The 27831-nt window shown below is 45.1% G+C and overlaps 1 protein-coding gene across 9 annotated transcripts in view; it reads left to right on the forward strand.

Moving 5' to 3' along the window:
* Positions 1-27831, forward strand: part of LOC149334672 (calsenilin-like) — a 461575-nt gene that overhangs the window by 412461 nt on the left and 21283 nt on the right. For all 9 annotated transcript variants that reach the window (XM_089555284.1, XM_089555283.1, XM_089555280.1 and 6 more), the window contains 4 exons: positions 844-968; positions 11153-11222; positions 18213-18283; positions 25329-25541. In XM_089555284.1, coding sequence (XP_089411410.1) covers positions 844-968; positions 11153-11222; positions 18213-18283; positions 25329-25541 — 479 coding nt within the window. The remainder of the gene's footprint in view (positions 1-843; positions 969-11152; positions 11223-18212; positions 18284-25328; positions 25542-27831) is intronic.

Below are 27831 nucleotides of genomic sequence, written 5' to 3' on the forward strand. Positions count from 1 at the left end.
TGCCCGTCATTCTGAGCAGACTGGCACCTTTATCCACTCATTCACAACTATGCGATACTAAAGTCACAAGCACGTTCCATGCACTATTTCGCGCCAGGCAAATGAAGACTTGCAAGATTCACAAACTCGTGGTTGATTGTTCTTTGCTTAAAGGGCAACTGCAGCAGGTTTTTGAGACGTTCGCGATATTTAAGGATGCAAATTTATATAGGCTGTAGGTAAAGCATGCGAAGTGTTTTTGCACCAGCATTTAAAATATTGACGTAAGCGACGATTTAATTTTGCGGTTCTCCTCAATGCACCAGAAGAGTGCAGGATACTCAGGGTGACGTCACGGAAGCTATGAATTCAAATTACCGCTGTCGTCAGCCACGCCCTGCCGTGACATCGTTAGACGCTGCCACCACGACGCTCGGCAGGGTTCGCCTTCGCTGTACCGATACCTTCGATGACGTCATAATGCGCCCCCCCCCCCCACACTTCGCGTTGAGCGCTACGAGAAGCTTGAAGGGCGTCCGGATTTCAATCGGCGATTGCTTCACTATTTGAAGTGCTAGGCCAAAAAGACTTCGCATGCTTTACCTGCAAGTTTCACACATTCGACCATCTTAAGCTCGTTGATTTCTATAACCTATGCAGTTTCCCTTTAACTTGCTTTTAACGCTTCTGTGTAAGAACATAACATCCATGAATCCGTTCTATTAGTAATCGAGCTATGAAAGCTATGTTTGGGTGAGTATTGCTGCAGGAACTAATACTACATAAACTCGCCTTCAAATTACGAACGAGGAACTTCTTTACGGAGAATTGTTCAGTTCTAAGCCATTCTCGGTGTCTTTGCAGAAAAAGCCATCGATGACCTGGAGATGACCGTGGTTCGCTGCAAGCCCGAGACCATCAGTGCCCTCTGCAAGTCCACCAAATTCAGCAAGGACGAAATCAAAAGAATCTACCAAGGATTCAAACAGGTTCGACACCTTTTGTCATGCGGCAATAATTGCCGTCGCGCGTTACCTGTTACGTCCTTGCGAAAAAAGCAGCGATTAACAAAGCGCATACTCTGATTTATATTTTTTTTATATCCGCCGTGGTCGATCAGTGGTTATGGCAATCGGCTGGTGATCCGAAGGGAGCGGGTTCGATTCCGGCTGCGGCGGTCGCATTTCGATGGAGGCGAAATTCTAGAGGCCCGTGTACTGTGCGATGTCAGTGCATGTTAAAGAACCCCAGGTGGAAATTGGCGGAGCCCTTCACTACGGCGTTCCTCATAGCCTGAGTCTCTTTGGGACGTTAAGCCGCCATAAACCATGAATCATCGAATTTTTATTTTTGTTCTCGACTGAAAAATTTACTTATCAGGAACCCAATAAATTTTGGTCTATAATCCTTCCAAAGGATACTCCATCGAATTTGTTTATTGTTAACAATGACCTTATTCAGGACCCGAAAGATATTTTCGACACATTTAACTCACTTCTTCTGTCTGTTTTTCAGCAAAACAATTTAATCATTTCATTACACTGACGTATCTTTAATTGATGATTTAACAGTTCTCTTGGATGGTGTTTTAATATGATACTGAAGTTAGATGTGACGAAATCAAGTGGGCCTCATGAAATCCTCAATGCATCCCTCGTTAGGTATTCATTATAGACATTTCATTATCTACAGGTTATATTTATTAAATCTCTTCCGGTATTGTACCTCAGTCCTGGAAATTGGCAAAAGCTCTGCCGTTATTTAATTCAGGCAATAAGCAACATCTTCGCAACTACCGGCCTATCACGCTTACATCGTCATCATGTAAAAGGCATCAGCATATCATCCACACACACTCGTCATAAAATTTATTGAATCGAATACTCTTTTATGCAATGCTCAGCATGGTTTTAGGCGTGATTCTGGCACATCTAACCACTTATCGAAATTCATGCACGGCATTGCTCATAATCTGGACTGTGGCTATACAAATTGACGCGCTTTTCTTCAATTTTTTAAAGGCTTTCGATACTGAGATTCACTCTAAGTTAATGTTCATATTAGGTCTCATATTCAACTGACTGACTTGGATGTCTGCTTTCCTCTCTGAGTGTTTGCAAGGTGTTAATTGCAGTTCATCAAGGCTCGGTCTTAGGAGCTTTACAATTTCTGTTGTAAAGTTGATCTGCCTAGTGAACATCACCTCGAACATTCGCAACAGTGCTGATGACTGCGTTTCGTATGACATTATTCACTCTTAAGATGATCATTCTAGCATTAACAAATCGTTTTCTATCTTCTGCAGGTGGCGTGAAAGCTGGCCGATAATTATTAATTGCTGGAAAACTTTTATGATATCCAGTAATAGTTCCTTATCGATTTTTTATTACTGTTTTCATAACAAACAACTGCAAACGGTGCCGGTGAAATGGTGAATTATTTTTACCTCCAACTTATCACAGTCCTACCATATTGGCTTCATCTGTAACAGAGCCCGAAAATATTAAGATATCTCAGACGAACATTAAACCAGCCTCCCAAGGAAACCAGGTTATTTAGTAATATTTATTTAGTAATACTGCAGGCCAGTACTTTGGCCCAAGTAGGAGGGGCATATCACAAACTAGAAAGCACAGAAAAGCGCATACAATGCAACATGAAATGAACATAATGCACAAAAAGAAGCACAACTGAGAACTTTAATTAATGTATAGATCCCTAATCCGCCTAGTTCTTGACAATATTTGTTGCGTCTGGAAAACTTGCTAGCTGACAGACATTAAGAAAAATCGAGGCCATCCAAAAGAAATCAGTTTGCTTCATATATGTTGTATATACCGCCGTAAATTTTCACCCTGTCCTGCCCCCAAATCTTTACAAATGCATGGTGGCGGCCGGTTGGTGACGAGCCCCGTGGCTCCCTGGTGAGGCTCCGCTGGTTAAGGTCGTCGAAGGTTTTGCTGGCGTTCCTTCAACAAGCGTGCCGGAGCTGTTGTTGCGACTATACCTCCCGCTTCACCGTTCCTGCTTGTGCCGATCTTGTTTCTTCGCAGTGCCGATTTTGCGTTTGTGCCCAGTTTCTTTGTATCTTCGTTAATTAAAAGACTAGCACAATAAAACTAGGACAAAGATATAGAAGGAGACCACATACCCCTCTCCTGCGGTAGATGATATGTCGGGCAGTCTGGACGCTGCCTAAATGAACGGCTACGAGAGCACAGCGCGCTGGCGGATTCATTGGCGGAGGGAGGGCCATTTGGCCACGCATTGTAAGCGGTGCGGGTGCGTGCAGGAGTTTGATGCCACGTGTGTGCTTGGTAGGGGAGGGACAAGGTTAGGCCGTGAGATTTGTGAGGCTTATCACATTAACAAGGAAGGTGATAACTGTGTCAGCGCGACATCACTTGCCTTGACCAGAAAAGAAGCAATGTATCTCCGAAGCAGTTTGCCACATTTTGATTAGTTTGTGCTCGTTCTAACCCATAGTGCGCATGTGCCACCGAAGTGTTTTTAAGTACCTGTTTGTCGTAGTAAATCTTCAGTTGATTTTTAGCGCTCGTCCTGTCTCCTTCTATGTCTTTGTCCTCGTTTTATTGCGCTAGTCTTTTAATTAACGATGACACACCAACTAGCCCAGCTTTCCGCCTTGATTCTTTGTATCTCTTTTCTTTGAAACACGGGCAGGTGCTGGAGAAAGCGATCAGGTAGTCCGCCTTCTTGTGCCCTGTCCTGCCAGTGAGAGCTCAGTATTTCGCGGTGCTCACTGATTGCATTCACTCATTACGAGAAGGCACCAGTGGAAACCTCAGCAGTAATGCAGCCATTGCGGAATCAGAGTGTAGAAGAACGTTGTGTGAAAATACTGGAATATGTAAGGAGTGTACAGCTGCCATAGCCTTTCATGAAATCAGCAAAAAAAAATCTGCTGAAGAAGGGTGTCACACAGGGACGGACAATATTCACCGCATGTTTACAGGAGGTGGTCCGAGGCCTGGATTGGGAACAGTTGGGGATCACAGTTAATGGATAACACCTAAGTAATTTTTGATTCGCTGATGACACGGCCTTGCTAAGCCACTCAGGAGATGAGCTGCAAAGCATGATCAAGGAGTTAGACGACGAGAGCAGAACGGCGGGTCCTAAGATTAACATGCAGAAACCCGAAGTAAGGTTCAACAGATTCGCAGATTAAGTTGGTAGCGAGGTGCTGGAAGTGGTATAGGCATGCTGTCTACAGGGCAGGTAGTCTCCGCTGATCCGGATCACGAGAGGGAAATAACTAGAAGAATAAGAATGGGGTGCAACGCGTATGACAGGTTCTCTCAGATTATGAATGGAAGTTTACGAACATCTCTCAAACGAAAAGTATACAACAGGTGTATCTTACCGGTGCTCACCTACAGGGCAGAAACGTGGAAGCTAACAAAGTGGGTTCACCTTAAGTTAAGGACAACGCAGGGAGGTGTGCAAAGAAAAATGATAGGTGTAACGTGGAGAGACTGGAAGCGGGCGGAGTGGGTGAGGGAACAAAGGCGAGTTAATGACATCTCAGTCGGAATCAAGAGGAAGAAATGGGCTTGGGCAGAGCATGTTAATGCGAAGGGAAGATAACCGCTAGTCCTTAAGGGTAACGAAGTGGATTCCAAGATGAGGCAAGCGTAGCAGGGGGCGGCAGAAAGTTAGGTGGGCGGATGAGATTCAGAGGTTTGCGGAGACGCGGTGGCCACAGCTAGCAAAAGTGAGGGTAAATAGGAAATATATAGGGCAAGATTTTGCCCTGCAGTGGGAGTAGTTAGGCTGATCATGGTGATGACAATTAATGGCGAAGATCGTTGTAGTCGGATACAAGTCAAGATCGAAGCGTTAGATGCCCCTCAAGGGATGTCCTTCAGCTAAATGGCTTCGACTGATTTTAGCGCGGCTGAGTTAAGAGGCCTATTCAGCGAAAACAGGGCGTCGTCGTCGGCGGTGATGTGGGCGGGAAATCTCCGGGGAAATGCTCAGACGTCATCTTGTGACGTCATCACAACCTGCCCACCATGGCAGATGGTAACCTGTGCACCAAGCTGTGAGCAAGTAGCCGGCCGAGGCAGGTGGCAATGAACTTAATCACTTGTAGCGACAGGTTGATCAGGTCGAGCAACCTGCTTCTCACAAGACCTACCGGTGGCAGTCTGTGAGAAAACAACGTTCCAGGCAGTAGCGCATCGCCTACCACTGCGCCAAGAGCGGTATGAGGGCTTGCCGCGATCTGTGAACGCAAAGCAGAATGACCAGTTTCATATGTGTCGCATGTAGGCAGGACCTAAGCGACAGAGTACTTACGCGGGATCGAAAGATCTCTCATGCTACAGCATTGTAATGTTAGCGGTAAGTGAAGTCTTACGTGGTGGTGAAAAGGGAAAAGTTCTGCAAGAGATACGAAAAGAGGACGCCAGGTCGCTGAAGGGACGCATTAACGCTGTCTCTTCAAACGCTTAAGGCGGAGCCTAAGCGTCCCCGGCAGATTTGTTCAGATGATTGAAATCTCAGCCAGTAATAAGTGATGATCGAATGCACATAGGTAATATTAAAATGAAACGTTGGGACACAGTTTAAGAGAACTAGTGTGGTACATGAATTGTAGTACATCCAGGAAATTCCGACGAAAAATTAACGCATAGAATTGGCAAGCGGCTGCTCCTCAGGAGAGTTGCCGTGGGAGCGGTGCGCCCGCGGTGCAGCAGTTCATGGTGCATCAGTACAAAAGCGTGTCGTATACGCACGCGGCACGCGCAAAATCGGACGAGACGGACGCAAAGAGAAACTTGATTTGATTCGAAGAAATTCCCAGCATCTATGGCAGCCCCAGCTGAGCGAAAGGAAAGCAGAATGGAAATCAGATTATTCGTATGATGACAAGGACAAAGGCCTACACTATACGAATCAAATGCATCTCTTTGCCAAAGCTCGCAATAAAAAGAAATCTGTCCTTATAAACTGGGACCAATGCAAGTAAAAGAACAAAATTTGATAGAACTTAGCTGGAGAAGTCCTTTCTAGGCGACAGCGACAAATCGAGTCCTGAGTTACGCCTTGCTTCGCTACACATGCTTTGCGAGAGGTCCTTGCGGTCAAAGATGTAGGGATGCCAAGTTGATAGGCTGCGATTACAGCTGGCAATGGCGCGTAATGCCCCAGGAAGAGCGCAACTACGGCTATGTGCGCCTGTCCAGTGTAAATAATTTATCGCGGTAATGCTCTTGGCCTACAGTTTCGGTTGCGCGGAGTGTGAAACAGGAAGGGTACCACGCACGCACAACTCATGTGGGCTGAGAGAACAGATACTATTATTGCAAGTGCATTAAATGGCTCCGCAAAAGTGACGGCATTATAAAACTATTAATTTCGAAACGGCTTGACGTCATCAAAGACGGGAAATACTAAATGTTAACCAAGATTAGTAATTACTTGTACTTACAAATACAGCAGTTAGAAAAGGAATTTAACAGTATTGAAATAGAATTGGAATATAACTAATAAACGTCAAAATGAACTTGAAATATAATTGAAATAGAATTGGAATAAAATCAAAATAGATTTGGAAGAGATTCCGAATACAGTTATGCTTTCGCTTTATTCGTACGTAAGTTCCTTTTCATCGCCCCGTCTTCTGGTAGCTTTTACAGGCTCTCCGGTTCTCAGCGGACAGCAGCGAATGCATAGAGGACGTGAACATTTCTTAATACGTTCGCATGTACCCATGTACGCTTGAGCACCACACATATAGCAACTGAGTTTACCTTATTCACCATATTGCGAACGACACTCAACCTTACTGGCTGAATTTGTGCATTCGGTGCGCGTGTTCATCAGTATAATTTGCTGACATACGTGAGCTTGTTAATTCAACTGGTGCGAATCACCATTTTACCGCGGTAGCGTGAAGTACCTTGTGGCGCAGAAAATCCGGCGTTGACGTATCCATGACCTTGAGCGAAAAATCCACAAGAATTCCTGAGAGAAGCAACCTAGGAGGCAGGTGGGCCACCTAAGTGACGTGAAGTTGCACCGTCATCACAGCCTGCTCACCGTATTTTGAGCTGGTAGATGGAAGTTAAATTAAGACTGGTCACTCTGGAAGCGCAATCTGCACAAAGCTCGTCGGTGTGCAGAAAGTCCACCGGTGGTAGTACCTGCCATCGTAGGGCAGTAGCTTACAGTTTAACCGTTGCGCCACTGACCCAGGAGGGGCATTAGGGCTCCCAGATATCTATAGATCGGTAGAAAAGAACGAGCAATTCCACATATATGAGAATTAACTCATTGCGCTGTCGCGTCATACCCTTAAAGCGCAGCTAGACTGTCCCCTTCTGTTTTTTTTATAGGCAAGTGGAGCAGCTGTGTGAGGTGTGCGTAATGGTGCGCGTTTGGAGAGAGAGAGAGAGAGAGAGAGAATACACTTTTATTGTATGAAAAGAGAAAGGAGGATGAAACACCACTTTGCCGGAGGTAAGATCTGGTTTATGCTGAGAGAAGAGTTTCTGAAGAGTCGTTTGCGTAGACAGTGACTATGGGTGCGCTGAGCTGATGTGATATTCCTGAGGCGCAATGCAAACTAGCATGTCAAGAACCCAAGTAGCACTCTTCATGTGACTTATGAAACCCAGCCTCAGTGAAAAATGCGATCGAGAAAACTCGGTATATATTTATTACAATGAGGATCAAGCTATCGCGAACATAGAACGCAGAAAAACGGATTTGCAGAAAAGAGCCTCAAGAAATTTGTTTTATGAGTTGCTTGTCTAAACCTTTGTAAGGTGCGTATGATTGCAGAAGAGAGAAAATAACGAGAGATGAACCTCTATGAATGCGGATTCAAGCCGGTCCAACAAGCTAGACATTTTCTAGGGCAAACCACTAATCTAATTAATAGCTCAGCAGATGATAATAGTAGATGATACGATGTCCTTGACTTATACAAAAGTGTACACTGCAACGTGTCGGAAGGTGACAAGATAGAACACATATTGAAGGGTATCGACAATCTGGCCTTTAAGATGCTGTTAGCGTGCGACTTCTGCATCATTGCTGAAGCCGTCACCCTCTGCCAAAGCTTCAAGTAGTTGCGCAAGCAGAGGATCCTCACTCGTCAGTACACCAGGCAGGTTGAGTCACTTGCTGGGCTGACGCCTGCAGCTGACACCTCCTCGCCGCTGCAACAGATCAAAGACTTTCTTCAAAAATAAAGCGCGCGTCAGCTCTCCCTTCTGTCGGGCCCCCCGGAGCAACCACCATATATGGCTCCGGCTCTCCGACATGCCATCCCAGAGCAGGTCTTTGAGGCTCTTCTGCCCACCCAGCTGCCACTATCATTTGTCGGCGCTTCGCTGACACACGCCGACGTCGTCGCCCATTCGCCACCACCTGTCGCCGCTCCGCTGATATGCGCCAACGTCGTCGCCAGACCTCGGCCGCCTAGCAATTCTTCGCCTCCAGTACCTGTCCGAGCGGCGACACCTTCTCTTCGACCGACTCCGCGAGTCAGCATTCCCTGGCGTGCCGTCGACAACCGGCCTATTTTCGACACTTGGGGATTTTCTGGTCATGTGGCACGGCTTTGCCGTCGTCGTCTCCAAGTTCGAGCACCGCCTCTCCAAGCTTCCGGGTACTGGCCTTTCACGAGTCAGTGCTTCAGGCCTGCTGAGCCGTCGTCCAATCGTCCTTTTTCTTCTGACCGATCGGCCCTTTCTAGACACCGTTCACCTTCGCCGAGGCGCTGCTCAGTCTCTCCTATGCGACGTCTCCCCAATACCACTCAAGGGGAAAATTAGCTGTGTTCAAGCTGAAGGGTTCTCTGCTCGGCCGAATTCTTAGCCGGACGCTACTCCTTCTGTTTACTATGTTAAAGCCCTCGCCGCCGAAGGCATTGACCTTCCCCCATGCTCTTCTGTCCTTATACACCTCTCGTGCGACTCTCTTATTGACACCGTCCTCTTCTCATCGACTCATACTTCTGTGCATCGCAAGTGTCTGCCACTGCCATATGCCGTACTGACTGCATCCGCTGGCCTCTCAGTACTTTTGGGGTGTAACCCATTTTCCTCCTTTACCGCTGTTGCTTCTGCTGAATGTCTAGGGCAGTGCCCAACTTATCGCGTGTGATCCGTGAGAAGAATGAAGATACGCCGCACCAATACGCTACGTGCTTTGAGGCTCGGGGCGAGGGACGTTTCAGGGAGCAATGGGAAACATAAAAGCAATGATTAGGCTTCACAAATTTGGTTTGGTTTGGTTTGGATTATGGGGTTTAACGTCCCAAAGCGACTCAGGCCATAAGGGACGCCGTAGTGAAGGGCTCCGGAAATTTCGACCAACTGGGGTTCTTTGACATGCACTGACATCGCATAGTACACGGGCCTCTAGAATTTCTCCTCCAAAGAAATTCAACCGCCGCAGCCGGGATCGAACCCGCGTCTTTCGGGTCAGCAGCCGAGCACCATAACCACTGAGCCGCCGCGCCGGCTGTTCACAAATTTCAAAATCAGTGCCTAATGAATAAACACTCCGCTGTATTCTGCTATTTTGCTTACATTCATGTTAAGGATTTGCTCGACAACGGCGAGACACAGAAAGGAAAGAAAGACGACACGGCCGCCCATGTCGTCAAGATGAATAATAACTGAATTAGTGCCTGTGCTTGAGAGCAAACTCCTTGGTGTCGCTTTTCCTCTTGAGGATTATTTCATTACAGTGTCCGTCCTTGTTCCATCGGGACTTGTCGCATTTTGCAGGCAATATTGCAGTCTTGTGGCGGATGCAGCGCTCCACGAGACAAAGAGGTGAGAGGCTGGACACGACGCTGTCTAGCAACCAGATTTTTAATGCACGTTCGCCGAATATATACATCTCGGTCGTACAAGGGGGAAAGGATAGAAGCATAAAAAACACATAAGGTGTACACGTGGTAAAAGGTTAAGACAACGCGCTCAGGTAATCAATTTCGCTGTCACGAAACCCTATAGAAGGTACCTCCGTGCGTTGTCTTAATCTTTTACCACGTGTACATATTATGTGTTTTTCATGCTTCGACCCTTACCTTCTTTTACGAGCGAGATGTATATATTCGACGAACGTGCATTAAAAATCTGGTTGCTAGTCAGCGTAGTGTCCGGCCTCTCTCCCCTTTGTCTCGTGCGGCGTTTCCCACCACAAGATCATGCACCAACCAGCCCAAATTTTTATTTTTCAGCTCCACGAAAGCTAGGCCAGCTAAGCGCGCTCAATGGGAGCGACAAAAAGAGCTCCTGCAACAAAAAGCACGGCAAGCAGTACGTGAAGTGCTCCACAGGTGTGGTGTATGAAATACCACTGACCTGCGGTAAAGCCTATGTGGGCCAAACAGGGCGGTGCGTTAATGACCGCGTGGATGAGCACGCACGATCGCCAAGAAATCTAGGAGGTGCACATCTTTCACAGCACTGCGCTGAGTGCTTCGTGTGTAATCGGGCTGCAGAACATGGGCCCGGGCAAAAAAAGATGCCAGCAATGCAAGAAGTGTGAGCCACGGCTTCGGAGGTAAAGATTCTGGGCAGGAGTGGAGATATGAAGGCGCGAGAGCTTTTGGAAGCATTCCACGTTAGGAAGAGGGGATTAGATTTCGTGAGTGATACCTCGGTCCGCCTTTTCAAGACTGAGATATCATATCTTGAACGGTTTTGTTGATGCTTGTTGTACCGGTTTTTTTGCGCATGCCTTGAATTTTTCTATATATTTGCTGGCTTTGCAGTAAATAAAATCATATGAAGTTAGCGAATGTCTTCTGTCAGTCTTCCTTGTGTACGTCTTATTGCAGCCCTATTACCTTTTCTGTCTCAAATATTACAATGTTAGGCTTCTTCCGCACGTATGAGGTAATCATTGCATTTTTTTTTGTCTTCTGGCATAGTGCTTGCGAGACTCACTGCATGAAGCCATTGACGCAGCTTTGTGCGCGTTGTCCGGCAGTGAAGAAATGCTCCGTGTGGATTTTGATGAAAAGGGGCAGATGCCTCTGAAGCCATGTGGCTTTCGTCGATAGTGTTGACACTTTCTGCTGGAAAACTACACACCCATATGTCCTAACGCACAGCCAGTTTCGGATAATGCCAACTGAGCTCTTCTTGCCTCTTTCTCTCTCTCCGCCATTTTTCAGTCCTGTCCGACTGGCCTTGTCAACGAGAACACATTTAAGGATATGTACTGCCAGTTCTTCCCCCTCGCAGGTAAGCAACAGTGTATAGCAGCTGCGCTTTGCAAGGTTATTTCAAAACTTATTGGTGAGGAGGAGTACCATTTTTAACAAAGGCGCGCATGGAGGCTCTAAATTCCTGGTAATCCCACTCTATTAGTTATAACTTGGACGGTGTTGATGGGCCTGGGACCGTTGTGTGCCCGGAGGTAAGGCGAGAGCTAGTGACACTCGCCTGTGGTTGCGTGTCGCCGGCGGAGCTGCTCAGGTTGGAGCTGGAGCGTCGCGCCAGTGAGGAAAGAAGGTCCGCTGTGGTGCTGGTCCTAAAAGCTAGTTCCCGGGCTGACGCAGGGCGGTCAAGCCCCGACGAGGAGACAAGCCCGGCCCCTTGTTGTTGTTTACCTCAGTAAACATTTCACATAACTACGCGGGGGGACCGGCCACTTGGCCACGCTTCTTTTAATTCATCTGCACTTTCACTCCTTCTACTCCTCGGCCGCACTAGTACATATCATGGCAATAACGTTGCATAATTAGCCCCTTCGTTGCGTAATAATGCGAGATTGTATAGAACGCAAAATATGCGACAGTTTCTCTGAAACGAGAAATTATTTCCTTGATGTTGGGCTGCGATTTAGTTGGGAATGGCTAAATATTAAAGCCTCGCGTACTCTCATTGTTTCAGGACAGATATCGTGAGAAGACTTATTCGGAAATATAATTTTACTTCTACAGTAATAAAGTCGTGATTTGCTAAGTATCGTAAGAACATGACTACAGGGAGGTCACCAGGCTATAGAAAACATAAGGCGTCCAGCTCACACAGTATTACGATCCCACAGAGTAAATTTGGCGCAATGTGAGCCACAGATTGACGCAAACTTAGCACATTGAGCAAGGCTAAGATTCGAGTTAGCTGGTCCCGTCACAGTTCAATTTCTCTTCGCTGCATTTCACGGATATCAGAAACCAACGGACAAGCATGTTTAAGTGATGTTACTCAGCAGTGCGTTTAAGGGAACATTTATAAAAAATTCTTTTTATTCCTTGCGGCATGTCGCAGCAAATCCATCACTATTATTGTGCAGCAACAGTGAGCAGTTCAGAGTTGCCAACCACTTTGTAAGGCCCGGATTAATCTATCTTCTTAGCTGAGGCCTGCAAATTATTGCGAGAGGCTAGGTTTTTGCATTTAACAACAAAATAGTTAATTCCCTATTTATTTCGTCAAACTAAACGCGATGTACGCGCTCTAGCACATTCACTTTGCTGAAGTCTGCGTATCTTCGCTAATATCGGTGATTGTGCTGCAGGGGTTAAATCTCAGGTTAAATTAGGGTGATCAGTTTTATTGATAAGGAGGAAGTGAGAAAGCATTCGTCTCCGCTTAAGCAATAATGAGGAGCACGTCAAAAACTTTCGTTATATTCGGGTTTACGTGAGCCTTTCGCCTCTCCCACCTCTCCCGTACAAGACGATATGGGAGACTTTCCTGCCTTTCTGGCCACCTATCAACAGCAGCAGGTCGCTTCTCCTTTATTCAACCCCCATATAAGAAGGATTTTTTGCTATCGAGGTATCTAGACAAAATGAAAACTTGGTGGACTTCGTTTTTCACTTCAGTTTCGGTTTTTGGATTCATTGCGGGAGGATGGAAGTTGATAAAGACGGCGACGTGCATATCTTAGCGCGAGAGGCTTTCAGTTTAGCACGCGGGATGTGCAGCGGCGGCGGTAGTCAAGAAGTAGCGCAACTAAGTCGCATAGCGGCGACGGCGGAATGAAAGAAAAAAAAAGCGGCGATGGCGGAGTGATCTAATGGAGTGGCCAGCAAAGGGTCCGCGCCGTCCTGGGTTCAGAACCCACTCGCGGGCTAGAAGTTTTCACTTTTTTTTTATTTGTGGTCCGAGGCTCCACTGCAGACAAAACAGCTTTCTCGTTAGCGAGGCATTTAGTGCTGGCGCACTGAACTTTTGCTACCTTTGGCAGCCTTTTGTGCGCGTGCGCTAAGTGCCTCGCGAACGAGAAAGCTGTCTTCTCTTGGGGTTAATGAATGGAGGAGCCACCTGTCGCAGTTGACAGAAGAGAGGGAGCAAAATCTTCCATTTATTCTTGTAGGGGAGAGGTGGTAGAGACAATGGACCCACATATATTGAAAAACCCGGGTATAACGAAAGTATTTGATGTGTTCCTCATTACTGTGTTAGCGGATTCACAATGGCGCATGCTTTCGCCTTTCCTCCGCATCATTTGATCGTCATAAATTTAACCCCCGTTTTAACCCCAGCAGCACATTCTCCACGGTTAACGAAGATAAGCAAAGTTAAGCAATGTTACGGCGCTAGCGCACATGAGTCGCATTAGTTTATTTGTTTAATACAGACTGCTAGCCTTATTCCCGAGGCTGTTGCAGGGCTGGGGGACATTATCCGAACAGTATAGTGCATTTACTTTAACAGAGTAAATCAGGGGTTCATCTTTTTCTGGATGAACTTGATGGACCGTCATGGAATGCGAATGTGCACTTTCGCTTTGTGGATGCTACAGAAGGGAAGGAACGTGCAACAATAGCGGAGCGATCCGTTCCAGAGGAAGATTCTAATGAAACGCAGCCAAAATATGCCGGGCCACACGAGGTATCCTCTGAGCCAAGCCTCCCAGGCTGTTCGACTGCGTATGTGCGTGGTTTCTCTTTTGTGTCCTGTTCATGTCTGTCATGCTTAACCCATGCTGGATGGTTCCACGAGAGAATATTCACATTTTTAATATTCTTGTTTATTTTATGGTGCACGCATTATTCGGCAGGCCAACAGTGAATTTTGTTTTGTGCTAATATTTCAAGAGAAAAATTTCTTAACGACGTCGTTGTAGAGGCAGCGTTTTCATGCACGCTCATTTTTGCAAATTTGCAATGACGTAAGAATCGACGTATTAAAGCCATGACGGATATATATTGCGTGCCTAGAGTAGAGGTGGAAAAGAATATTCCAGGCTTATTTCCTCCATTCTGAGGTAGTTGTTGCTTACTAGAAAAAAAAAAACTAAAAAATGACACTCCTCAAACGAGGCTCTTTTAAGAATATTTTTCTCCGCAAATATCTTGAAATACAGCACATCTATTTCAAGATTGGAGAATGGATTAGCACCTAAGTGTTAAGAGAGTGACTGACTTACATTGTTATATAATATAGGAAAGTACAAGAAATATTGCCCTAAATCTGGCAGTTTTGAATAGAGTAGCGTTTTTTAATAATGAATGAAAGAAAAACCCATCCCCAGTTTTTCTTGAACCTCTTGAAACAAGTGTGTAGAAGGATGTTAAAAACAGTACAAAAGAACATGTTGAATTGTTTAGTTCCCAACAATGCTATCCATGCCCTAACCTGTAGCTTCTCGACTGTCGGTAGGAGCGCCTAAAATGAACTGGCGGAAGCGGCAAGATCTCCTCCGCTGCACTAATTTCTCCGCAAATTACAACAGTGAGACCTTTTCCGTCAAAAGAGTGCATACCTAATAAAATTTTTATGGGCAAACACCTGTCTAAAACGTAAGCATGGTTCGGTGGAGCCGCTACCGGCAAGTGCGGGTAAAAGCTGGGGGTGTGACCCTTACGAATGCATGCAAAGACAAATTTTGAATGTAATTTTCCTACTGCACAGTGCAACTATGAATGCGTGCGTGTGCCCAGGCCATCGCCTTTCCATTCTACTCCAGGTATACGGGGGCTAAGTTTCTTCTCTAATTCGCCTTTCATTTAAACGTACATTTTGGTTTTTTTTTTTTTTTTTTGCCGCGGTTCATTTACTCTGATGCTGGGTACATGCCGGATTGGTTATACCTGTGCTGGAGTAGGCACTCCCTCAACTTATGCACAATTTTCTTTAAGCTTTCGCCTCTCACAGAGGCGCCACAATGAGTAAATGAGATCTTGTTTCATTAATGGAAGATGACACGAGCTTATGGTACGAATCTGGATTTGTAAAACGCTCTGGCAAGCACATATTTTGATGTTTTAACAGTACATTAGCTTTGAAATTACGGCGTACACTGCCACGTTCTTTTCTTGGATGTAGTCGGAATTATTTTTGAAAGAAAACCTCACAGATGCACTGTGCAGTCAGAAAAGTACATTGACAGCGTTTCTTTGCATGCCGCACTCCCAGTTGTCAACCGCACTCGGCGATAGCGGTAGTACAGAGTCCTGATTTCATCACAGGTCACTCTTTTTACATAAAAAGTATTTAGGTATGCTCTCTACGGACGGAACAGGTCTCATAGAGCAGCAGAGGGCATGTTTGCTGCTTCAGCTGCTTCATTTAGGCGCCCCTGCCGATACTCGAGAAGCTACATGCTTCAACTTAGATAACATCGCTGGAAACACAATAATTCTTTCGAATTATTTTTCGCCTCCTTCTAGATATTTGTTTCAGGAGTTGTAGGAACGATTGGCGATGGCGTTTTTTTCTTTACTTTTTGAAGAACACTAATACACTCACAAACGCCAGATTTAGGACAATACTTCTTGCGCTTCCCTATGGTATATACCACAATGAAAGCGCGTGCGCGCGTTTAGCACCTAGGTACATATCTGTTCCGCAAATATTAAGAAGACGTCCTTTATATTTGAGAAGAAAAATTTTTGAAAACAGCCTCATTTAAGACTTGTGTTTTGAATTTTTTTAATAAGCGACAACTTCCTTGCAATGGCGAAAATTACTTTGATAACATATTCTTTCTCACCTGCACGTTTAGGACGCAAAATATTTATGCCATGGCTTTAATATCTCGATTATTACGTCATTGGAAAGTTGCGCAATTGAGCTGTGCGTGAAAACGCTGCCTCTGCCGCGATGTTGTTTGTAGTTTTATTTCCCATGAAATATTAGCATTTTCTCAAAACAAAATTCAAAGTTGGTGCACTGAATGATATATGCACATATATAAAATAATCGATAAAATTAAAATTTTGAAATATTTAGGAAGTTTGATCCCTCGTGGAATGACGCGCCTTGAAGCCGCCTACCATAGGCAGCTACTTTACTGCAGTTCCGCCAGTTTCGCCCTTTGCGCCAGATAGCGCGAAACATTCATATAGAATGGCAGAAACCGAAACGTCCTCTTCGCTCATTGACGGCGACTAAATTTTAAGGGGACGGGATGTGAGTGAATTCGTTGCCATAATAGCCTCTCTCACAAATTTGAATTGAGACATACACCCTCCACTTGCATGTTCGAGCTGGAGTGCACCCATCCGTTTCAACATATTGAAACTTATTTGATTGGTAGCTCCTAACAGGGCCAGAATGAGTCCACATATGCCATAATCAATACAGTTTTTAAGTGGCATGGTTTGACTAATATAATAGAATGTCTGAGCGAAATCAACAATACTGCCTCTAACAATGTGTTTGTCTTCAAAATATTTTAGAATAAAATCCCTTAGGTCTAACAGCGCCAACTCGGCAGACTTGTCCTTTCTTAGACGGTACCGTGAGGTTGTTATACATGGTGTTTTACCTAAGACGTTACACCACGTTTAAACAGTCTTTGTGAGTTAGGAACGCGCTTTTCTTGTACATCACTGTTAACGGTGTAGTTACTCGGAATACAGCTAGGACGTGCTAACTGGCAGAATAGTTAACTAATACTTAATAGTTAACTTTTTAACTATTGCTGTTTGGCTCCTTAATTAATGACAAGCGTGTTCCCTACCTTAGTTAATATCCATATCTGTTTTTAACATTTCGAAAACGCGGTTACCATCAGCGCTAAGCGAGGACACTAGTTTGGGCATGTTGGTTATTCATTTGTGACGGAACAGCGCAAAACACCGGGACAAGAGACAAGCGCTGACTTACAACTGATTTTTATTTCGAAGAAACACTGCTTCTTATACCTTCTTCACCCCCTCAAAAACACAAGCGTCACAACCATATCGTTCAAGCGTCAAAAAAAATTGCACCATACGACAAATAATCACAGATTTATAATCACATTTTTTTTTTTTTTGACGCTTGAACGATATGGTTGTGACGCTTGTGTTTTTGAGGGGGTGAAGAAGGTATAAGAAGCAGTGTTTCTTCGAAATAAAAATCAGGTGTAAGTCAGCGCTTGTCTCTTGTCCCGGTGTTTTGCGCTGTTCCGTCACAGCGCTAAGGCCCAATAAATTTTCGCTTTTTTTTTTTTGCCCAGTCACGGGCACTGCAGTGGTTGCTTTGCCAGCAAGCTTCTCGAAAGGGCATATATCTTGGCGCCATGTAGCCGAAATTTGCCGAGCCACAGCGCCGGCGATAAACTCTTTTTCGCATATCTAAAATCTGATATGGATACCACTTACGGTGGGTTACATGCCTCTATATAATTAAAAAGCCTATCAGTAATAGTCAAAAAGTTAACTATTCAATATTACATAACCAGCCTGCTTAGTAGCACATCATAGCTGCATTCCGATGTACTATGTCGCTGACATTACCATGGTGAAAAAAGTGCTCTTCAAACTCAAGAAGCCTATTTCTAAAAATTGTGTACAGTGTTAGGTGAAACACCCTGTGTTGTGTTTGCTGCAAAAGTGCGATATTTGATTACGATCATTTTTCGAGAGCTTTAGAAACGGCAAGAAGAACTGACACCGGCTGGTAGTTAGACACGACACTCTTATCACATTTTTTAAATAGAGCTATCACGTGGGTGCTTTCGCGCTTACGTGCTTTTTTCTCAAGATGAACAATGTGGAACGCCCCCAGCTCGCCATATTTTGGCGGATGAGACAGGGACCATGACCCAGCATAGTGCCACAATGATATCAATAGTTTCTAAACAGTGGTCATTCTATTATGAAAAATCCACAGGAATAAAAAGAGCCCAGGAGCTCGCATGCTGAATTATGCTCCCCAATCATAAGCAGGCTCGGATGCAGTACCTACGACTCAGTCGTTTTTTTTTTTTTTTTTTCAATCAGCGACCAAATTTGAGAGTCTATGGGAGGCTGGGAAAAGTTTAAGAGCATTTACATTTTTTTTTTTCAGACACCACCCAGTATGCGCATTACGTGTTCAAGGCCTTGGACAAAGACAGGGCTGGGACCATCAACTTCAAGGCAAGGCTCTGTGTATTTCAATTGTTTTTTTTTTAATCAAATGTCGCCGCATCATACTGTACCTTAAAAATGGAGCGAACTGGGAGCTGTCATTGAAGGTTGAGTCAAGCTTTTTCATGAACGGGAGTACTACTCGCTGTAGTGGATCGGGGGAAAAGGAGTTCGTGCACAGGGTCAAGACATTCGGGTTCCAATCTCAGCCGTAGCGTTCATGTACCAATGAATAGAAAATACAAAGGCAGTAGTCTACCAAGTATTATTATATTTTACTTGAAACAATATCGGCAGCCATCAACCGCTGACATTTCTAATTTTCAAAAGCTTTAAAACCCCGAACCACCCCGTCCCGTTTTTAGATATGTGGCTGATTTTTAAATCCATTTAAGGCCGGGTACCTTTACATGCCTCTTCCCAGTCGTTTTACACATTTTAAGCGCTTTGAATCAAAAAGGACTAGAGTTGGTTTTTTGCCCATCAATCAATATTTACGGTAAGTAGGAAACCAGCGAAACTGGCCCAACAAGCCACGCTTCTTCAAAAGTTACGTTTCTTGGATCTGAAGCTGATATTCTGTAGGAACCGTGTTTGCTATGTACTTCCCCGTACCAAGAAAGGTTTGTTGAGGTATGAGTCGGCACATTCCAAGGTTGTGAAAAGAGCTATTGCCTCTCTTTGTTTGGAATCTGCGCTTCAAAAACTGTGTCCTCATAGAATGTAGGATAACCTGAACACTGTGCTTTCCTGTCTTTTGACGGCAGGCTTCACTGTACCGGACATATCAGTAGTTACAGAAAACCTCCTGAAAAAAAAAAAATCGAGGCGCCCCAAAAATACATGAGCCCCGTTTTGAGGTGGAGCACCAGATGTCGCGCAATCTGAAGAAAGTGTTTATGATTTTGTTCACAGCGCAACAAGAACAGGAAAAAAAAACGAAAGACGGAAGAGTAACACAAACAAGCGCTGACTATCAACTAGTTTTTATTGAAGAACACAAGGGGTATATATAGAAACACTTATCAAGCACACAGACGTTTTCTGGAAGGCACGTGGGAGTTCAGATACCTCAACTCCCTCTCGGATGGTATCTGAACTCCCACGTGCCTTCCAGAAAAAGTCTGTGTGCTGGATAAGTGTTTCTATATATACCCTTTGTGTTCTTCAATAAAAACTAGTTGATAGTCAGCGCTTGTTTGTGTTACTCTTCCGTCTTTCGTTTTTTTCCCGTTCTTGTTGCGCTGTGAACAAAATCATGAATACGTACCAACACGCCCAAATTTCTGCCTTGCCGACAGTGGCCGGCATAGATGTGCCGGCAGGCACCATGTATGTGCCTTTGGTGTTCTCAGCCCCCAACAAGCTTTCAGAACATCGTTGCGGCATATCTGGCGGTTGCGCCGGGCGCTGCAAGAAGAGTCATGACATCGCCTATGTGAACTGCCCCGTAGGAGTGGTTTACAGTATTCCCTTTCCATGCGCGTGTTCATATTGTTACGAAGAAGACGAAGACGAAGAAGAAGAAGACGAAGAAGGCGCGGGACGGAGCGCTCGCGCTAGGCAAGCGGCCATTAAATCGTCTCTTATCCATCGCTCATCACGCCTCATTCTTCGGCTGGCCGCCACGTAACAATATGTAGGCCAAACTCGCCGCTGAAACAATCACCGGCTCCGGGATCACGCAAAAAATATAGAAAACGACATAACTTCAAGCCTTTGCATTTTTTTTTTTGCATAAGCACGTATAGGGCTCGATTTGAGAACACCAATATTCTGGGCAGGAGCGTCGATGTAAGGGCCTGCCTTCTTCTAGATTGCAAGAATTAAAGCGCAACAAGAAGGCACAAAGTAGGAGAAAAAACGGCAGGAAAGGCGCTAACTTGCCACACTTTAATGTCTTCATAAACCGCCGCTACATATCACACACAACAGGGGGGGGGGGGGGGGGGGGTAGAGACAGATAGGGGTGAAAACAGTTGACTGCATGTGCGTGGGGACTCCAATTCGGCAAAACAATCACAGTGTAGCTGTGGAATGAGGCAAAACAATCACCCTTCCTCGTTTTTCTTTAAGTATCTGGAGGGTATTAATGCTCGTGTACCTCATGTGTTTCACTATGGACTACAGTCCTTCATTCTGCGGGGTGGAGTCCTCTACAAGCGCAACTTTGACAGCAACAAGGAGACGTTTCTGCTTGTTGTGCCACCCCTGTTACGCTCCGAAATCTTTGAGCGCTTGTCATGATGAACCATCCGCCGGCCACTTGGGGGTCAGTCGCACACTGATAAAGATTCGGATTAAGTATTACTGGCCCAGTTTACTACCATCAGTGCGTAAATACGTAACATGCCGCGATTGCCAACGGCGCGAATCTGCTCCTCTGAAACCAGCCGACTTTCTGCAGCCCATATCACCCCCAAAGACCCCTTTTCAGCAAATTGGCATAGACTTCCTCGGCCCTTTTCCGAAGTCGTCCACAGGAAAACGGTGGATTGTGGTAGCGACAGATTATTCGACACGGTACGCTGAGGCCACGTCACTTGCAAACGGTACTGCTGAATTCGCCGAATTTTTTGTCCACAACATCGTCCTGCGTCATGGCGCTCCTGCAGCTATCATTACTGACCGTGGAGCTGCATTTACGGCCCGCTTCACTCAGGCTGTGCTCAAGCTCACGAACACCAGCCATAGACGTACAACCGCCTACCACCCGCAGACAAATGGCTTGGTGGAACGCCTCAGCAGGACCTTGACCGACATGCTTTCCATGTATGTTGATATGGCGCCCAAAATATTGGACCAAATTCTTCCAATCGCAATATTCGCGTATAATACCGCGCAGCAAGAAACGACGCTGTTCACTCAGTTCGAATTAGTCTTCGGTCGACAGGTTACCGCCCCCCTGGATACTATGCTACTCGTCGACCCCCCTGACAGTGAGAGTGAACTTGACGTCTACGTCGCCACTTATGTTCAGCGCGCGGAAGAAGCGCGGCAACTGGCCGGACACCGCGTTCACCGTCAGCAGCAGATCGATGCTGACCGCTAGAAGCTTGGATGCCGCTGCGTTACCTACAACCCAGGCGACTATGTGTGGGTCTGGACGCCCGTTCGTCGCCGCGGGCTGTCCGAAAAGTTACTGCGCAGCTACTTAGGCCCTTACTTTGTTGTCCGCCGCCTAAGCGACCTCAGGCACACAGTCAGTACCCAAAGACCTGCTAAAACCAGTTAGAACTTTGGGTACTGAATGTGTGCCTGAGGTACTTGATGTTTTTTTCACGGCATGGGTCCAGACTGAGGTTTACGCATGGGATCCCTCAGGGGTACGTCTTGCAGTTCCTAGATCTGAGCTTGTCCTTCTTGCCGAACCATGTATGCTGGCGATACGCTCCCAGGAGTGAAAAACCTCTTGTTAATTACGCGCCTTGTCATTCAAAGCTTGTGAAATTCGGAATTGTGACAGGATGTATTGGTATGGTCGTCAAAAAATCTTGTATGCATCAAATGTTTGGTAGTCTTGAAGTCCAAGCCTAGAGATGTAGGGAGGCTAGGTATCCTGATTCCGTACTGGTGGTTGGTGCAAATAAGATTCTTAGAGCACTTAAATGTTCGGGTCAGCCCAAAGAAAATCCTGATGGAAAAAAATTGTTGTCATGCCTTATGTGCACGCGTTGTCGGATCGTTTTAAAAGGGTAGGGGCCAAGTATGGCGTGAGGGTTGTTTTTTCTGCTCCTAATAAGCAGGATAAGTTAGGAGCAGCTAGCAGTTCAGAGAAAGCAGGAAGGTGCCAAACGGAAGTCTGTCTGCAAGATGAACCATGTGAACAAGTTCTTAAATTGCAAGATGGGGGTTGTTTACGAAATTCCTTTATCATGTGGTCGCACTTATCATGTGGTATCATGTGGTCGTCCAGACAGGCCGTTGAAATAATGTGAGGCTTATGGAGCATCCAATTCTTTGCAAAAAAAGACACGAACCTGGCAAGTCATTGCAGTGTATGCAAATGCGTGCCATTCGTTGACGATACAGAATTGTTATTTTTTCATACTGACAAGACTACAAGAGAAGTCGCCGAAGCATTCCACATCACTAGAAAATCGAATGGTTGCGTGAGAATAACTTCTTTAGCTTTGTCAACGAAAGAAATGACGTTGCTGCACAAAGGGTAGGTTTGGAAGCAGATACAACATGTGCAATTTTTATTTAGACTTTGGTTTGTGACTGTGTGCACGTGTGCCCATTTTTGTATGTATATATTGAAAATTTTTCCTTCAAATAAACTCAGTTGTAAGTTCAGCGCCGTGTTTGTGTCCTCCACTTTCTGGTCCTGTTGTCTAGCGCTGTTTGAATGTACTTGTCACCATGGGACACAACTCGCCCAATCTGCCGTTCTGCTACAGATCATATGCCACCTGCGTATAGGTCACACACACCTTACACACGTCTTTCAGCTGACTAAACAAGACAAACCAGTTTGTACATGTGGAGATGAACTTACCGTAAATCACATTTTATTTCAATGTTCGAAACTAGAAAAACTAAGGAAAGCCTGCTTTTCTCTGTTTTATAATCAACGCATCTCTTTCCACCTCTCGGTGATCTTCGGTGACAATGCTATTGTGGAAATGTCTTCCGTTTTTAGGTTTTTAACACAAGCAAGTTTTTTGAGAGGATATAAATCATGACCCAGTGCTTCACCTGATGTTCCTCATCCACTTTCTCGTTCGTGAGAAAAACGCTCAGGTTTTTATTTGATTGTTTGGCAGCCTCTGCATCCTTGCCCAGCCAAGCATAGCCGCTGAGTCTAGCTGACCATTTTAAACATTTTACCATTAGCAATTCCTATATCTCTTTCTCCCTGTAATAACTAGGCATTTAAACATTTTATGCCGTCTACACCACCAGTCACTTTCCACATTTGTTATTAATCCCGCTGAACACATTTCCTATACCTTGTGCATGGCGCATGATGGCCTTAGCTGCCTATGTGCCATTAAATCGAACACAACAGAACAGTTTCTTTACATTATGCAGCACCAACCAGTCAGGCAGCCCACCCTTCTGTACAATGACTACTGTAGAGATTTATGAGGAACTCTTCAGCTAGATTAAGTAACTTATCACTACTGGTAATGGCGTTGCTATTGCTTTCTCTTATTTCTCCGATTTTTCCCTACCCGATTTTTCTCTATAGCCACTTTCCTCATCACAGCTTTTCTGATACCTTCGTTTTTTTAGAATGTACTCAATTCTATATATATAAACTTCCTTACTTACTTAGCTTGCGCTTATTGATTAACTTTGATCGCTCTACCAGCTCTATTCTGTCTGGGGGGTTGATGCTTTCATGCTTTCAGCTAACAGAGGTCATTTAAATAAATCTGCGGTTGAAGCTAATGGAATTGAGTGGGCGAATTGGTTTTCCACCTTGACAGAGAAAGCGCTCAAAAGGACAAGGATGACAGAAAAGTAAAGACATACAAAGTGCTCACTTTTCTGAAAAAGATTTCGCATGAAATGAAATCAGTTGAAAGTAAGCGCTTTGTATGTCTTTCCTTTTCTGTCGCCCTTGTCCTTTTGAGCGCTTTCACTGTCAGGGTGGAAGTTAGCATAAAGAAATTGGAAGATTGGTGGCTCAAAAGCAGATAGGTGTCATGAGATTAAAGTGTAGGAAATCGCATTGAAAGAAAATTGCGAATTGTAATAACTGTTTACCACACAGCTAAGCAAAAATAAAACAAAAATCCTAGCATGGTGGCAACTGCCACCAACCCGTTTCAAAGGGGGCGCTCCTATCTTCCATCCATCTATCCATCCAGCTAGAGGCGGCTGGAGGCGTACAGTTTCTCATTCATACCTAGAGGAGAAGTTGATGGCGCTGCATTTATTCTAGCAAGGGCATGCAGGGGAGATGAGATTTCATACATTGGCTTGGTTAGTGTTTTGCCAAAAGCGCAAACCTCGATGAAGTGCTGTGAGGGTTTCCACATACCACACTGGCATCGAACATTCACTCTCGCTAAGTGCAATAAAGTTGTGAACAACCCGCTGTTGAAATATTTTTATCTGCACAAGAAGGACAGTACCGAGGTGTAGATACCGGTGCCGAGGCAGAATCACCAGTTTAGGCCCAACAGTAGTCAAGCCAAATTCAACAGCTCATGTTCAAGGCTTCCCCTTGGTGGATAAAGTGATCTTTTAGACACTTGCATGGCGCAACCTTTCCCTCCAGGCAATTTTGAGAAGTGCTACGGCTGGAGGTGCTCTTTTTTTTTCACTTTTCATAGCGTTTGAGAACTACTTTCCAATATAACCCTGTCTGGGATGTCTAGTTTGCAATGTAATAATAGCACACGCGGCATGTCCTACTGCACGAGAAGCTCGCGCCATTCGGAGATACGAGCGGCGGATAGAGAGCGCCGTTGTCGAGCACGGCCGGCTCCAGAGCACACAACTGTAACGTTATAAAAATGATGCCTCAAAATGTATAACATATGTTGTCACGCTCTACTTCAAATCAGTCGCCAACTGTTCACAGACAGGCACCTTCATGAGTACTCTGTGAAAGTACAAATATATTTCGGAATGTTTTACTTACTAGTGTTCCTATGCGTAGCACTCCCGCCCTGTTCCCCGGCTAGGGTGACTCCCACGAAGACATATCGGGGTTTTTTTAAAAAGTACCTGGCCTGCAAATGAAGTTTCGCACTTTCACTTTCAGCTGTGGTAATCGGCCTTTCATATCGAAGGGCACTGTGAAGTCAAAAACCTGCTTTGAAGAATATTGTTTAGATGTATCTTAAGGGCCCTAATCCCAGCCTTCATTCCCAGCCGCCTCCGGCGCCCGCGAGCGTCCCCTTTATTTGTAAGCATGGTGTTGGCACATACAAGGCGCTCGCATACCTGAAGACTGGTACTGCCTTTCGTGCCACAGCTCACACAATAAGCCAATGAATGGGCTTTGTTTAATGCAGCTCCCTAACGAGAGGAAGAAGTGAACTTCCACGCATCTTTCGGCTGACGTTGCGCTGCAATGCTGTGCTCTCCGCAGGAATTCGTGATGGGCTTGTCTGTGCTGTCCCGCGGGTCGCCGCAGGAGAAGCTGCAGTGGGCTTTCAACCTGTACGACATCAACAAGGACGGCGCGGTGACGCGCGAAGAGATCTTCGAGATCATCTCCTCCGTGTACAGTCTGCTGGGACATTACGCGGCACCCCACTCGGACGACCAGTCGGCCAGGGACCACGCCACCAGGGTCTTCCAGGTGAGAACCTTTCCGATTGAGAAACGGAGGCTGCAGTCGGCGTTTAAATTCGGTGGCTTCCTACTTTTCGTGACGACGGCACTCGGGGAGTGGAAGATGAAATTAGAGAGGCGTAGGAAGTGGGATGACAAAGTTGAGAACAACCGCTATGAACGATGAGATTGCTGAACGGAGGCATTGCAGTTTTTCTATAGGAACAATCTCATTTAAATGAGATTTTCATGAATATTTCATGAACTGTTCATGAATATTTTTGTTATAGCTAGTTGTGGTGTGTTTCTACCTAATCAGTTTTTGTATTTGTTATGTTTTGATCTTAGTTTGTTGTGCTTAGCTCTATGCATGCCTGATCTCAGTTTCGTTGTCAATATATCCGCTGTTTTTCTAGTTTCTTATACTTATGGAAACTTTGTACCATTGCCAAGTGCCACTTTGTTTTGTTTTTTTTTTACATGGGGAGGGCAGGCCTCTGTCAGGCGCTACTAGACGCCTTTAGCTTGCTCTCCCTTGTTTGCAGTCTCTGTACTGGCCAAACAAATCCAATAAATGAAATGAAATGAGTTAAATAAACGACGAGATGATCGCACCGGAAAAAAAATTAATAAATTCAGAGCGGGTCTCTGCTGCATATGGCAGTCTAAGTGTCCTAATACACTGTTGAGTGACTAAGTATTCAGGTCACTCACTATCTCTGGCATGTTAAACTAAATAACAAGCAAAGAATGCTACATTTTCATTTTTTCATGCGCTCTGCCATCTCAGCCTTTTATCCAAAAAAAAAGTGTTAAACAAAACATGACCATTCAGTTTTTTTCTTACTTCTCAAAGAATACGTTTGCATTTGACACGCCATGGGCAAGTTTTGGAATATTCAGGCCTTTTAATGCTCAGACTTGTGGACAGAAAATTACTTGAACATAAACCGCCAGAATTATCTCTGTTAGATACACGGAATACACGCAGAAAATGGATGAAAAAATAGCTTAAATTCCTTTTTCCTCGATTAGACTCATTCCCATGAATATCTTTTTCCTCTATGCCATGTCGAATTCAAACACTTTCGTTGGTCTCTTTATAGGGTTTCCCAGCATTTTATTGTTTTTATGGTTTGATTGGTTGTGTGTGTCTTTTTTTAGTCGATATAGCTTCAAGTAAAAATATTATCTTTAATATATTCATTACATTTCTTTGATGATGACAATTGCAGCAATGTGTTTTTCTCTTTGATGTGTTTTGCATTGCTTACATAGTTTTGTTATGCATTCATTTGTATCTATACGCACATTTTTGTACCCTTAGATTCCTAGAATTCATAAAGCCGTTTATGCTCTATTTCTACTGTATGTAAGCCATTACGACTAAAAAATGTAACGAACACAGGACGGAGGAAGGCGACAACACAGGGCGGTAGTTGCGATTGAAAATTTGTTGAAAATGCATCATGGCTTTTGTAGAAGATCGCGCTTGTAACCCTACAACCAATAGTAAGATAGGATCAGGACACAAAAAACAAAACAAAACAACGCAATCTCTTCAGCTTACCCTGAAAAAAAGGCAACCTGGACGTCATGTTCATCGTCATCAGCCTTACTACGCCCACTGCAGGGCAAAGGCCTCGCCCATGTCGCTCCAATTAACCCTGTCGTTCGCCAGTGGCGGCCACCGTATTCCCGCAAATTTCCAAATCTCATCTGCCCGCCTAACTTTCTGCCGCCCCCTGCTACGCTTGCCTTCACTTGGAATCCACTCCGTTACCCTTAAGGACCAGCGGTTATCTTGCCTTCGCATTACATGCCCTGCCCAAGCCCACTTCTTCCTCGTGATTGCAACTAGGATATCATTAACGCGCGTTTGTTCTCTCAACCCCTTCGCCCGCTTCCGATCTCTTAACGTTACACCTATTATTTTTCTTTCCATAGCTCGCTGCGTTGTCCTTAACTTAAGCTGAACCCTCTTTCTTAGCCTCCACGTTTCTGCCCCATAGGTGAGTACCGGTAAGATACAGGTGTTGTATTCTTTTCTTTTGAGGGGTATTCTTATTCTTTTAGTTATTTACCTCTCATCACCCGGATCAGCTGTCACTACCTGCCCTAAATAGACATATTCTCTTACTACTTCCAGCCCCTCGCCACCAATTGCGAACTGGTGTTCTCTTGCTAGACTTTGTAAACTAAAGGCGCCAAAAAACCACACACACACACAAGTCAAGAGAACGGGACAGAGCGCCACTCGCAACTAGTTTATTTTGCACACCACAGATACATATATACACAACGCCACCGCCTGCGCA

The sequence above is a fragment of the Amblyomma mixtum genome, chromosome 8 (assembly GCF_055824585.1).
Source record: "Amblyomma mixtum isolate Tamu chromosome 8, ASM5582458v1, whole genome shotgun sequence".
Taxonomy (NCBI): Eukaryota; Metazoa; Arthropoda; class Arachnida; order Ixodida; family Ixodidae; genus Amblyomma; species Amblyomma mixtum.